Source organism: Electrophorus electricus, chromosome 6 (genome assembly GCF_013358815.1).
Source record: "Electrophorus electricus isolate fEleEle1 chromosome 6, fEleEle1.pri, whole genome shotgun sequence".
Classification (NCBI taxonomy): domain Eukaryota; kingdom Metazoa; phylum Chordata; class Actinopteri; order Gymnotiformes; family Gymnotidae; genus Electrophorus; species Electrophorus electricus.
In genome coordinates, this window is record NC_049540.1 from 16,585,992 (window position 1) to 16,600,519 (window position 14,528).

At 39.3% G+C, this 14,528-nt stretch overlaps 1 protein-coding gene across 3 annotated transcripts; it reads right to left on the reverse strand.

Moving 5' to 3' along the window:
* Positions 1 to 10,169: 10,169 nt before the first annotated feature.
* On the reverse strand, positions 10,170 to 13,094 carry bod1 (biorientation of chromosomes in cell division 1). Of its 3 annotated transcripts, none has more exons than XM_035527102.1 (5): positions 12,701 to 13,094; positions 12,311 to 12,435; positions 11,991 to 12,196; positions 11,846 to 11,871; positions 10,170 to 11,188 (listed from the first exon to the last, which is right to left on the reverse strand). In XM_035527102.1, the coding sequence occupies exons 1-3, from the start codon at positions 12,836 to 12,838 to the stop codon at positions 11,992 to 11,994; spliced, it is 468 nt and encodes a 155-aa protein (XP_035382995.1). In that variant the 5' UTR covers positions 12,839 to 13,094; the 3' UTR covers positions 10,170 to 11,188; positions 11,846 to 11,871; position 11,991. The 3 variants fall into 3 exon arrangements, with proteins under 3 accessions (XP_035382995.1, XP_035382993.1, XP_035382994.1); XM_035527100.1 differs by having other exon boundaries at positions 11,846 to 11,882; XM_035527101.1 differs by lacking the exon at positions 11,846 to 11,871.
* Positions 13,095 to 14,528: the final 1,434 nt, after the last annotated feature.

Genomic DNA, 14,528 nt, shown 5'->3' on the forward strand with positions numbered 1-14,528 from the left:
GATTATCTGTTTACTGAGTTCTATTTATTCAGCCTGCTCAAGTAGAGAAGGAACATGAGGTGTGAGGTAGTCGAATACTTTCATGAGGGCCCAAGGCCAAACCAAACATATCCCCTGGTTTCCTTATATTAGCCCTGTCAGTGGCCTACATCCATATTATGTTAGGGCAACAGCACTGGAAATGGAATTGAGACTTGCTATTCCTAGAGGGCATAGCAAACTTACTGTTGGCCTAGTTTGGCACTAGGATGTATACTTTGCTATGTTGTAGTACGAATAGTCATACAAATGATTTATTTATCAATGGCTCTTTTAAATGACACAGTCAACCATGCGTCATTGATCTTGGTTGGTTGAAAAGGCTTTTACCTTCCATGTGTTTGTGCCTCTCCAGTTCTTTGCCTTATGTATGCCTACAGGTTGGATTAATCCATTGGAAAACAGTTTCTCTTTTTCTAATTCGCATTCTGGCATGAACCTCACTGGCTTGAAAATCAATGACTCCCATCTTTCCTGGGCCCACAAGGAGAATGTCACTTGCTCATCAGACTGCAGTTCCAATTACACAGAGAGCCCAACCTTACAGTGGCTGGAGCTCATCCCTTGAGAGGATCTGGATTTAAAGGAGATGTTCAGTAAAGTGCTGCCAATGAGCTACCATCGTATTGTACCTTATTAAACTGCGCTATTGTTCTTGGCCCTGGTGCTACACCTCCTCTCTCCCAAGTAGGAAGAAGGACCCTGAGGCTTCATCTGCTTTGGCAGGGTTTTTCTTTGGGGGGGGGGAATGGATGGATGGACAACCTTGCATAGACAGTGTTCTGGTCCTTCACCAGTTAGATCCTCCATGACATGTTATGCAGGTTTATCATGGTTTACATTGATGATATTTTCATCTAGCTAACCTGGAGGAGCAAGTTCATCATATGAGGGCTGCCTTCACAGAGTTGTTGGAACACCTAGGTCAAGGCTAAGTGTCCTTTCTGTATCACATCTGTCACCTTTCTTGATTGCTTTATCACCAGGGGCCAGTTGCACCAGCAAGGTCAGTGCCTGTTCATGAGCTACATCAGGCTTATTTTTCTGGGACTCTCTTAACAATTTTTTCTAATGATAAAAATGGTTGTCTAGCTGGGAGAAAGTATAAAGTCAGATTCTATGCCATTTCACTGTTAGTGAAATTATGCTTACATTTTTTTTCATAGTTGGTAGGCTAGTGGGAAATAGTGGATTAGCTTGTCGACATTAAGTTTTGCTTAGTAGCAATTGTCAGTGTTACACTTTTCACATGTACACGCACTGCTGTAAGTAGTTGTGTCTAAGCGTAACTTTACTTGGTTCACCAGTAGTAAACAACTCTCTGAAGAATGGTCTTCGCTACGAACACTTTAGCAATTATTACTGCCTTACTTAAGCCCTGTTGGTGCCCCAGGTGGTGTATGCATGGAGGACTGCAAGGTGCAGGCAGTGCAGAAATAGCCTCTTCCCCATACTGTGGAGGACTTGCAGTGCTGGGAGATCCTAGCCATCAAGCTAGCTCTGGAGAACTAGAGGCTCTAGCTTGAGGGATCCCTTCACCCTTTCATCAGACGAGCCCAATACCTAATTCATTGCCAAGCCAGGTGGGCACTATTTCTCGTCTGTCTTCAGGAATAACATCTGACCAAGATAGCCAGTTTACATCACAGGTCTGGAGGACATTCATGGAACATTTGGATGTTAACGTCAGTCTCACGTCAGGTCATCTCCCCAGTTCCAGTGACCAGGTGGAGTGTTTGAACCAGGAACTCAGCCATTATTTCCACTGTTACGTGCACATTATTTCCACTTTTTACGTGCACTTGTCTTCTAAATTAATAGCATTCCAGTGGAACCTCAGTTACCATACACCCTGTTTCCCTCAATCTCAGGTAGGGAGGCTGTTCTGGGAGTTTACAAGTGGTGTGAGGAGAAAAAGAGCCATCTGGAGAAGTCCCAAGCCAGCTTCCACCTCAGGGTTGGGACATCAACCTCCATCAGGCCCCTAGGAAGCTCAGGCAGAATGTTAAATGCATCAACCAGGTAGCCTGTGGACTGCAACTCCATTCTCAGATTTGGATCTCTTTTTTCACACCTCTCCTCAGGCCAATAGTACCAGGCCTCCTAGAGGATGCCGAACTTGTATCGTGGGTCCACCCCAACTGCATCTCTAGAGCTCTGCCTCTCCTGACCTTTGGCACCTGCTCCTTATGTACACTTCATTAGTGCATTTTATTTAAAGGGGATGTTCACTCAAAATCATATTTGATACCTTTTGGATGTGTCTTGGACACTTTGTAGAAATATCAAACAGTTTTTGTATCAATATATGCAGTTTCAAGAATTGTTTTTTGTCACCACCATATTGTGCAAAAATACATTATAAACAGATACATTTATCCCTCTATGTGTTATTTGATTTGTCAATGTTAATTTTATCAAAACATATTTTTAAAGAAAATAAGACAAAATTAAGATGTATTTTTCATTGTAATGGTCAACAAATATTCCTACTGTGACTGAGTTTATTCTCTTCCAAATGGTTCATAGTTTTATGAGGCCGCGCAAACTGCTTCCATCTTTTGATTGGTTTAAAAACAGGAAATTGCATGAGTAGATCTTGAGGTTACTGCTTTAAATGCTGTTGCTGATTAGCTTGTTCAGTGATCAGCAATATGAGGTGTATCAGTGTTTGAATTCTTTTGTTGAGAGTTCATTTTTCCTCTTTTCACTTAAGAGACAGATTTTCATGCCACTTATGGCTATAAGTAATATGATCCCTGAATATGAAGTTAATATGGCATGGCTTCACCATATTCACAGTGACCAATATCAGAATCTATCTTACCCTCATACTTTTCAACAAACATATTTCTATGAATGTTGTTAGTTTAGCAATTTAGTGATAGCTATTTGGCACAAACACGTGTGGGAAGCATTCCCCACATAGCAGATGAATACATTTATTCACTGAAGTGCAGGGGTAGAAAAAAACAGTAGAGATGGGGCAGCAATTTTATTTGAATTTTATTTGAATTAGTTATAAGAAATTATTTACATAATTGAAGTAAATACTTTCTGAAGTGCCTAAAAACCATCCAATAAATACTAAGAAGGGGTCAAATGTGAAACAAGGTGAAATCCCCCTTTAAGGTCTTTGTATATGTGTTTGTTGCAAAGCCTTACACCTCCCCATGTGTTTGTGCCTCACCATTTCTGTGCCTGGTTGTTGTTTGTTCTGCTGCCTTGTCTTTATCACTTAGAACTTTCTGCTTTAGCATTTTACAGTGTCTCTGAGTCAATACACCACCTAACTGGTAATAGTCCTTTGCTGGGTGTCTTTACCCTGGTTTACCATTTATTGCATGTCCACTGCTAAGGATTTTTTTCTACAAAGCAATTATTTCAACTAAAAATGACCTTACCTGAAAGAGAATGAGAACAACATGCCATACATTTAAAATATCAAGTAAACATAAGATTTCAAGTCAACAATATCAACCATTTAAGGGAATTAGAACATGACAGTTGTTGCATGACAGAAACACCTTACAATCTAATAACCTTTAGGAATTTAATTTCCAGTTATAGAAAGGAAGCTCACTTGCACTAAGCAGCAAACTTGTATAAATTTTGAACCAGACTATTCTTTTGTGGTAGATGTGTTAACATAGGTTGTATCTATCATAAGGCTTATAAGAAGGATGAGCTGTTTCTCAAGAATGAATCAAGTAGAAAACATTAGTCATCCATGGCTCTGCACACAAGTGGATGGATAAAGACAAACTGGCCTCATTAATAACACAGGGACTGTGTAGTCTCCCCCTTGTGTTTAGGTAAGATAATATTAATGTGTTTACAAGTTTTGGCTCTAGATGTGAAGGGCTGTAACTACTGCAGGGGATGATAGGGGGGGGGGGGGGAATCAAGTTTTTAAAGTCAACTTTTGCACTGACATTTTTCACTAAAGGCAAAAAATTACTCAAGCCCTCTAATATTGCATTATTAGAAAATGCAAACATTGCAAAAGCGCAAACACAGGTGGTTTGCAAAGTAGTTTATCTTTAATGCACTTTTTTTTCTTTTTCCTGTGGCATTTTAGCATGGACAATGTATACAGAGTTTTGGTCTCTATCTACTCCCTTCTTTGAGCGAATGCTCTGTGGTATGGTATGCGTTTAGGTTATTCAGAATATGTAAATGTTTACTATATTCACCCCACGGTTTGCTCATGTGTTTATAATTTGGGCACATGCTGTTCTAACTGATGCATTGAAAGGAACATAACAACGTGTCTGAACAAGGCTGCCAGCAATGCTGATGGAGGAAATTATATCCAAATGACATACATACACACACACACACACACACACACACACACACACACACACACACACACACACACACACACATATATATATATATATATATATATATATATATATATATGTGTGTGTGTGTGTGTGTGTGTGTGTGTGTGTGTGTGTGTGTGTGTGTGTGTCAGTCAACAGACAAACCCTTGTCTGGAGAAAATAATATAAACATATTTCATTAGTAAAATAAAAAAACATCACCATATTCATATAGGCTGCTTTACATATTCTTGGTTACTATAGTAGGCATTTCTATCTGAGGGTAGGACTGCTGATTAGTATGACTGTAGGGACTTGTTGCTTTGCACTTGCCTACATGCTCCCTCTGCTGATATTTTGAAGGGCTAAGTAATGTATGTCTATTAGTAAAATGACAGGAAACCTGACCAGTGAAATTGATCATTTATGCTGCCTTAGCAAGCTAACTGTGAATGATTACTACAGTTGAGACAGACATCGTGGCGTACCTAATTGAAAAGAATTTTTCAGTACTAGCCTTTAGTGAAAATCTCACAGTAATTCAGTGAGACCAGTCAATTTCATCTATATATCTTAAATAGAAAGGAAAAATGTATGTACATAGTTCCTGTAAAACAAACTAAGAGTATGCATGGCTAACAACTAAACTATACCATACATGTTAATAGTCGTAAGTTTAGCATACATGTCAATAACAGTGACTTTAGCATACATGTTAATAGTAGTTGCATTTGAGGGCTGTTCAGCTATATTTTGGAATTCAAACATTAAATTTAAGGTCACACATATATATATATATATATATATATATATACACATAAATAAAATTGTGCAATTTGTTAGTTCTCCTTATATTATTTGTTATTATTTTCTTCCATGTTTGCAATTACCTTGAATCTCTCCTAGCCATTTACCTGTCACCAGCTCAGTCATGAACAGTGACTAGAAATCCAAACACACACTCGTGTCAACAGTCTCTCCAAATTAAAATGATTTTTAAAAAAAGGTGGTGCTGACACTTGGAATTCCGGGCTGGTGGCATCGGTGCACTTGCACGGAGCCGGTGGCAAATACTGATGCCACAGCGTGAGTGTTAACGGTCGCAAGCGAGCGACGACAGCTTGGGCCCCCTGCATCAGGCCCCATCTAACAGGCCGGGTAAAAGCTGCCAAGAGAAGCAGTGAGATCCCCAAGACACTGGTACATTAAGGTAAATGGAGGGAGGGGCTAAACGAAAGAAAAAAGGAAAGACAGAGTGCAAATTCGGGTTTAGTTCTATGTATGCACAACTAGGACTGAAGACACATAAAAAACCCAATTTTTTGCATGAACAGCACACCCCTCTCTCTATTATTATTATTATTATTATTATTATTATTTTTATTTATTTATTTATTTATTTTTATTTATTTTTGGTCATAATAACCCAATCAGCCCAACAGCATGAATAACATGAGTGGCATCTGTGCTACATTTGGGATTTGTCCACTGCCTTGGTTGTTTATTATTTCAGTAAGGTTTTATGAAGCAGCTTGCTACAATAAAAGCATGATATTGTTAATAGTGGTTCTTTCCACCCATATTTCTGGTGAATATATGTGCATTTACAAGTAGATACTGAATAAGTGCATTTACACATACAATAAAGAATAATGGCAAGGTTGTATGATCTAGTATTCAAAGGATTTGATCATTGACCAGTGAACAGAACAGAAAATAAATAGAGAAAGATACTATATATATAACTATATATACTATATATAAATATATATATAACTATAAGCTCTGGGTATATATATATATATATATATATATATATATATATATATATATATATATATATATATATATATATAGTGTATACATAAATTAGAAATAAACATAAAAGATAAGTATACAATCTGTGCCAAGTAAAAGTATGTGCATGTGCATATATGCATATATTTACTCTAGAAAGTTAAGTCATGTAAAACCAATAAATAAAGGACATAGAACATTTAAGTACCCATTTTACAATGTGTTACAAGATCCCTGTAGATTACCACTGCCTGAACGGAAATCTCAGTCCACCAGTGACTACTGAAAAAAGAATTTACATGACTTGGTAAATAGAGTTTAGGATTAGATGGTGAAACATTTGTGCAAAGTTAAAAGTAATAGGAGCGTCTAACAGAAGCTAAGGGACTGTGCTCAGCTAAAACTACCGTAGTACATTTATTGAACATCGCAGGCATGTGGTTATGTTTGTGGTTATTTTCATAACATTCTTCAAAGTGCTTCCGCTCATATGTGTACTAATGGGGATGGGGTGTCGGTGGAGGTGGGGGCGTGGCTATTTCCCACCTCATGGAGAATGTGCCCTCATTGCGGTTGGGCCCAGGGGGCCTAACATGAGTGGCATTTCTACTCTGGGGGAACACAGCTGAGGTACTTACAGTAAACCACTGCTTTAGTGAGAGGCCCTCAACCTCCAGGTCACTTTCTTCCAACTTGTGTACAGGCGTGTGCGTGTGTGTGTGTGTGTGTGTGTGTGTGTGTGTGTGTGTGTGTGTGTGTGTGTGTGTGTGTGGGTGTTGGGAAGGATGTGGGTCACCTCTTAACTTTGTGACAGCAGCTTCGGCCCAATGCCAGAGAGCTCATGTGCCTGGCCAGTCGCCAAGGAGAACTTATAGATTACTACCCCCCCCTCTCCCATCAGCCAGGTGGTGTTTCAAACAGGAGGTGTCACTTGGGGAAGTGTTTATTCTGAGGCAGCCCTCCAAACCCCCACCACCTATCTCTGTGCCCCTGCCCACCCACTACACACACACACACACACACACACCACATTCACCTCCACACAAACCCCAAAGGATTTACACATTATGGCGTAAACCTTATCTGACCTCGCTGTTGATCACCGAGCAACCTGCCCCACAGACACTTTCTCACAAATAGGTCTGCTTGTGAATTCTTGCCCCGTCCCATGTTAAGAGCCATGCAGCTGAGGAAAACCTATAGCGCTGGGGTCGGAGAGGGCTTTGGAGAGCATCGCTGTGCTGTGGCTGCACCGTTATGTGAACAGGAGTTTTGGAGAGGAGTACAAATGGTCTTGGAATTCCTTGAACATCAGACATACGACTGCATATCCACTTGTTGGTAAAATTGAAATAAATTAGATGTTCCCGTTGATAAAGAATGGTGCTGCATCGTCCTGCTCTACATTCCTGAGGAGTCTCACATTCTCTTGCTTGAAAAGGACCATACGCATTCCCTCTGTTTATCCAACTGGCCTAAAAAATGAGCTGAGCATGGTAATAGTAATAGGCAAGGTCCAGGCTTTGATTCTGCTCTGCTACAGATTGAAAAATTCATCAGAATTTCAAACACGACTAGATATGTTATTAGCGGAGCTAACATGGGAAGGACATATTTTCTGCTATGATCACAATATTCGCAGGACCCAGCTGTCACGTAAGACCAGCACTGTCACGGAACGTAAACTTAACACACGGAGATCAGTGGAGCATGTCACAGTGGTGTGTGCAAGCTTTGTGGTTTGAGGGGAGGTTTACTGGAACACAACTTGCAAAGCTTTGAACTAGTAGAATAGCAGGGATCATACACAGTGCCATGTTAGCGACATGTTCATTAGTGCTATGGTGAACGTGTGTCTAAGCACTGTGCCAAAAAACAGGCAGATAAGTCAGTGTAATTAGGGAAATGCTGACATCCGCACTGGAATCTCCTGACCTGACCTTACTGTCCCGCTTGCTTGAGGGATCTACTGAATCGACACGAGTTTGATTTAAAGATGTTGTGTTGAATCAAATGAATGTTGGTCCTTAACTTTGTAACATGAATTTGGTTGATTTCAGTTTTGATTTCAATTATATATATATATATATATATATATATATATATATAAAGGCATTACGGGACTGAAGTTTAGCAACATTCAGAAGACTTGTTATCATTTTAGCCAACTTATCTCATCATGTCTCCATCATTTTACAGAGGTTTTCATACACCTGTACTTATTTTATTGTAGCTGTCTTCCAAAAGTATCTTTCCCAAAGGTTGAGGGTCTTCAAAAGAACCCATGTTCATAGCGAAGAGACTCCAGTGAAAAAACTCAGTCATTTTAATAATGTGAATACTGGATGATACCACAAAAATGTTTGGAAAGTAAAAACAGTTAACTGAAGATGTCTGCAGTGTATTGGGACTCATTACCAGCCACCAAACGTCTCTCCAAACAATTAGAGCTAAATAAGCAATCTCCATGGTTAGCAGTTGACAGCCCTGCTTGACACAAAGGCACCTCTATTCCCAGGATTATCTGAACTGGAAACTACATCGCATGGCTGGTGGAACAATGCACTTGTGCTTTCACACATCTGGCCTGCCTGCGGCCGATCTCAGCTAGCCACTAGATGTAATGAATCTCCTCCACCATCAGGTGCAGAAGTGTATGTGTGTGTGTGTGTGTGTGTGTGTGTGTGCGGGGGGGGGGGGGGGGCAATTAAACTCAACAGATGCAGCAGGGCTTTGCAGAGCAATAGGGATTTAACTGTTGCAGCCTGGACTCTGGCCTGTGCAGGACCAACTCGAGAGTGGGCGGCAGCTGGGCAGCTGAGTTTCTGTTGGGGTGGGGGCGGATAATTCAATAATTACTCTGGTGATTTATAAATGTCCAGAAGACAAATGCAAGGTCAGCTGAGACTTCCCTTAACTCTCACTCCCTCCAACCCCAACCAAACAAAGCCCTGAACATACAATTTCACACTACATTAACAAAGCTCTCCAAGGGCATTGGGATTTAATTGCTGCATGTTGCAGGCCAAATGTGCTGCGTAACTCCTCTCCTCACACAATGCAGGTTTTCTTCTGGGAAATCACTTCGACACTTTGCGAGCTTAATGTCTGATGGAGTAGAAATCTGAGTCCTAAATTCTTCTGCAGACGATAGCTTCATGTAACCCTTAGAATAACACAGTGCCATTATGCTATTATCTGGACAAAACTATTAGCTGTGTAAACTAGCCACACTTCATCATGTCAGCTGTTTCATGTTTATCTAGTTTAACTTGGCATTACTCAGTAGTTGAGGTACTAGGGTGAAAGTGCTGGCTGGCTGGTTGATTAAATCATGCCATCTTGTGGTATCCTTTTCAAAATTTCCCCCAATCTACTTCTCCTCTTGCTTAGAACATAGAAACTAGCTAAACCGTCTTTATTTAGAGACTAGTCAATGCTTTTTACGAATTCAGGGGTGTACAAAATTCCTAGTTAACCTTCCAGGTGGAGTGGAATACAAAGGTGGGGCGGAAGGGGTTCACTACAGAGGTGAACATTCTTCACCCTGACAGTATTTTAGTGACCACAGGAAGCTCCCTTTCTCCTGTACAGTCTGCATTGTGCCTCCCAGACCATGGCTGGGTCACATTTCACCAGAGGGGGGTGGGGAGTGGGGAAGACAACGTATCTTTAATTGGCATGAGTGTACTCTAGTTTCAGGGCATTGGCCACATAGCCAAAACCAGAGCTGGAAACCTGAGATAAGATCTGGCTGCAGACCTAGATTATTTGCTATTTCATGTTTTGCTATTGAAAACAGTGGAAACGATCAAGGCCCCGAGGCCGGAGACTTACATGACCAGGTGGAGGAAGCCTCTGCCATACTACTGGAGTACTCAATGGAACATTGTGTACATTAGATGAAATGTGAACCATTTATTTGACACATGCAACAAAATAAGCCGATTTGAAGAAACTGCCTATAAATAAGTAAGTTGTAGCTATATCAATACACAACAATGAATTTGGTTTATTTTATTCAGGAATTTGTAAGTTATGTTGGAAAAAAAAAAAATCAAAAGTGGCCTTTTTCTGGAAATAGCCACAATAGGTAAAAAGTTAAAAGAGACTCATTCTGAGACAATTAAAAAAAATTACTGCAACAGGTGTATGGCCTAGGTCACATGACCACCAAGACTAACAGACAAGTGTCTACCTCCACCATTTCAACCCATTGAACATTCTCAAAAGAGCAGTGCTGAAAGACATGAATAAGCAACCCCCCCCCCCAAAAAAAAGAAAATCCACTGCTACTCCAAATGATTGCAGCTTAGTGCAGAACAACTTCCTGCAGTATCGGGAGCCTTCATTCCCACACGGACTCAATCACCCAACACCATGTCTGCATCGGAAAGGAACGTAACGAATTTTTGTAGGCATTCGCTTCACTTAATGTCCAGTTGGAATTGCAAAAATGCCAGTGACTTCTCTCTTCCTTAGTATGTCATCACAAATGGGGAAACTCAAGAAACAGCAAGCTGTGCTCCTGTCATTATGTTGAATGTTTCCCACAACAAAATCCATTACACTTGTAATACAATTTCAGAAGTAATACAGGGATGTAGGCATTTTCCCCACTATGTAATGTTTATTTGTAGACACCCCTTACAATTTTGCGAGGAAGGAAGCATTTCCATTAAAAAATTTTTTTAAACCTCTTTGCAAAAATGGTTTATTTACATGAGATGACTTCATTTAAGTTATTCCTTCACCCGTGTCAGTGTGGATGAATGGTTTCATAGTGACACAGATGGTGCATAGGCTGAAGAACTGCATGTCTGTCTTTTTTTTGTTTTGTTTTTTAAAAAAACATGCTTGCACACCCTAGGACTCTCAAGGCAAAACCACTGAGCTGGTTCCCCAGAAATGCCTGGCAGTTCGTTTGGTTGCAGCTCCTCGGCAGAAGCCCATGCCATTCCACTGATGCTCTGTCCGTCAAAGTCCATGTGAAGCAGCAACAGTGTCCTATGGCACCTAGACTGTATAAGGCAAAATTTCTAGTGTGAAAATATCCAACACTGAAATATACCATATCTATATCTACACACACATACATACACACTATCTATCTATAGGTAGAGTGTATATATACACATACATACATATACACATACATACATTTATATCTGTACACACTATATATCTATATATACACAATCTATATCTATACATACACATACTCTCCCTCTCTATATATACATATACACTCTCCCTCTCTATATATACACGCACACACTATCTATATATCTATATCTATATATATATATATATATATATATATATACATACACACATATATACATATATATATATATATATACATACATACATATATATATATACATACATACATATACATACATACATACATCTCTATCTATATATAGGTAGAGTGTATATATACACATACATACATATACACATATACATATATTTATATCTGTACACTATATATCTATATATACACAATCTATATCTATACATACACATACTCTCCCTCTCTATATATACATATATACACTCACGCACACACATTATGTCTATCTATATATCTATATATATTACATATACACAAATAAATAAATAAATAAATAAATAATCGAAGTATTCATTGTGTTCATACTTTTAAATATTACCTAAATATTTGGCAGCCCTTTGAATCCTGTAAAAAGACTTAAAACAACAACAACAACAAAAAACAATGGCTTTGAGTACATTAGTTTAGTCAACAGGCAAGCACCACCCAGTCAGTTATTTGTGAACAGGCCATTGAAATATAACCTTATTGTGTTTTTGGTGTGGTGTTGCTGCTTGCTGCATCTTGCTGCTCTGCCTCTGGGTTTGAATTTGAAACTGCTTCCTCTTTCTTCTCTGAGGATAGGAACTCGTGGATGGCTTTCTCAATGTGGGGCCTGAAGATGTGGTTCAGTTTAGGGTCTACCACCTGCGTTATAATTCGATCCACCCCAGACTCCAACATCCCAGACCTACGTGATAAACAGAAAACATCGCAAATAAATAAATAACTAAAAAATCTCATATCTGAGCATGTAGTCTGCGGAATTTCTATTTTTTCAGTCTGAAACACGAATGTCACTTACTGAACGACGCTTTGCCGCAATCCATTACGCACTTGGTTCTTGTTGATTGAGGGGTTCCATTCTTGCGTGCTGAGATGACTCGCAACGAAGTTGTCGACCTTCTGTCGCAAGTTCTGGTACGCCGGCTAGAGTGGGGTACACGGGTCAATTTACTGGGTAAACAAGCGGCCACATCGGAGAGAAATTGAAAATCTGTCAGTACAGTTAGATGAAAATGTCTACCTCAGCAATAAACTAGAACGACAAACAAAGGCAACTGCAAATATGACAACTTGCAACATGCCAGCTAGCAAAGAGAAATGCTGAATTGCCTCAAACAAATATAACACTTTGAAACATGTTAACGAGCTAGCTACACTTAGCTAGCTTTGCTAACAAGTTAAAGTTTACCTTAGTGTCCACGTCTGCCAGGCAGTCTCTTCTGAATTCATCAAACAGGCCTCGGTTCTTCAGGTGTTCTACTATCAGGGCTATGAGCTGGGGGTCTCCCGGGGGAAGGTTTGCAGCGCCAGCCGTGTTCTCTGCCATCGTTAAGATAGCTCGATAGCTAACTGCAATAAATAGCTAGCTAACTTTATTTTTGGCTAGCTAAGTTAAGTAGCCAACTGTTTACTTTGCCTTGGTTTTAGAAGCTCATTCCCTTGGAAAGAAAGATAATTTACGCTAGAAATGTAGGTACGCTATGTATCGCCATACGATGACTTCGCCACAGAAAATAGAATAAAAAGAACTGCCATCACCAAAAAACGATACTTAACAGGCCTTCTTATAACGCTTCCTCGTCTTTTTCTTTGTTATAGTTTTAGTTTACAAAGAGATTTACCGCCACCTACCGTACGAAATGGATTGACTGTTTTTAGTTTTCTATTTTAAGTTAGGTATACATTCTTTTTTAAGGACAATATGATACAGTTTATTTAATTTTGTTATACATTTATTCTTTTTGTTATGATTTTGTTTATAGTTGTTTTCAACCAGTTACATTAAGAGATATTAAAATAAATACTATGCCAAAAGTGTTTTATTCCCATTTAATAACTATTCATATATGCAGAATCGCTATGATCAGAAGTCGATGTATTTTTAAACATCACAAATAATCACATATTTAGGAGATTTGAACAATAGCCACAAATGGTGAAGAACAAAAATGTGCACTCAACCAAATACAATTTCCAGTCCGAGTCCAGGTTCACAGACATTCCTCTCAAATGTGAGGTGTGCTCCAAAGAAAATGTTGAAAGGTTCAAAAGATCATAAACTACAAACATCTTTAAAAACACTAAAAAAAAGTGTCTGTCCAAGTATGTGCATGTGGGGGTGTCCAATATATACCCATATAGTCATTTTATTTGCCATATATCAATTCCTGTAGGTAGCCACAATTTGCCAATTTAAAGATTCCAAGCTCCGATTCAGAACTAGGTACTACATCCTATGTACTTATTTGTAATGGTAGTACATACTATTATCAAGTTCTCATTACTACTTCCAGATGAGTTTGGGATGTTATGGATGCTTCACCTGAATGCCCCACAGCCTTTGAACTTCATCTTCATGTCAAAAACGGTCTAATTTATGCACTGAGATAAATGACCTTAAAGTGCAGACATTGTATCTGTGTGTATACCTCCACATAGATTACAGCTTTGGTACTTGAACCCAGTCCATGACATCTGGAGGAAAAATTGCAGTTTAAAAAGTGAAAAGGCTAACAATGGCCAGATACTGGGCAACTAATGGGCTGCAAATGGCCCAGAAGAGGAAACTTGACTGAATCATCTAAAGATTTACCCAAACTGTTTGGAATTTCATACGCACCATAGATCATGGACACTGTGTGTGTGCATACCTGAGAAAACTTGACAATCAATATATTGTCATCTATGTTACAATTCAAATTCACTGAGAGTAATGCCCTGTACTCCCTCTTGTTTTTAGAGTTTTACAGACATCCACACTGTGCTTCCCCACAATTGCTTGCAACTGCATTATAGTTGAAATCGTTATGCATCAGGTGACCTTCAATCAGTTCCATGTTGCTGTGTGCTGTTGCAGTGAATTTGCTGTCAAAGTTCCATGACACATCTAAAGGTGCAGGTGGACACAATGCACATCTTTATATTATTACATTTCTTAAAACTGGTTGTGCATGCAGTAATGTCTCTGTCTGAATTGCATTGCCTGGGTGCTTTCTTTAATCACGAAAGTAAACCAC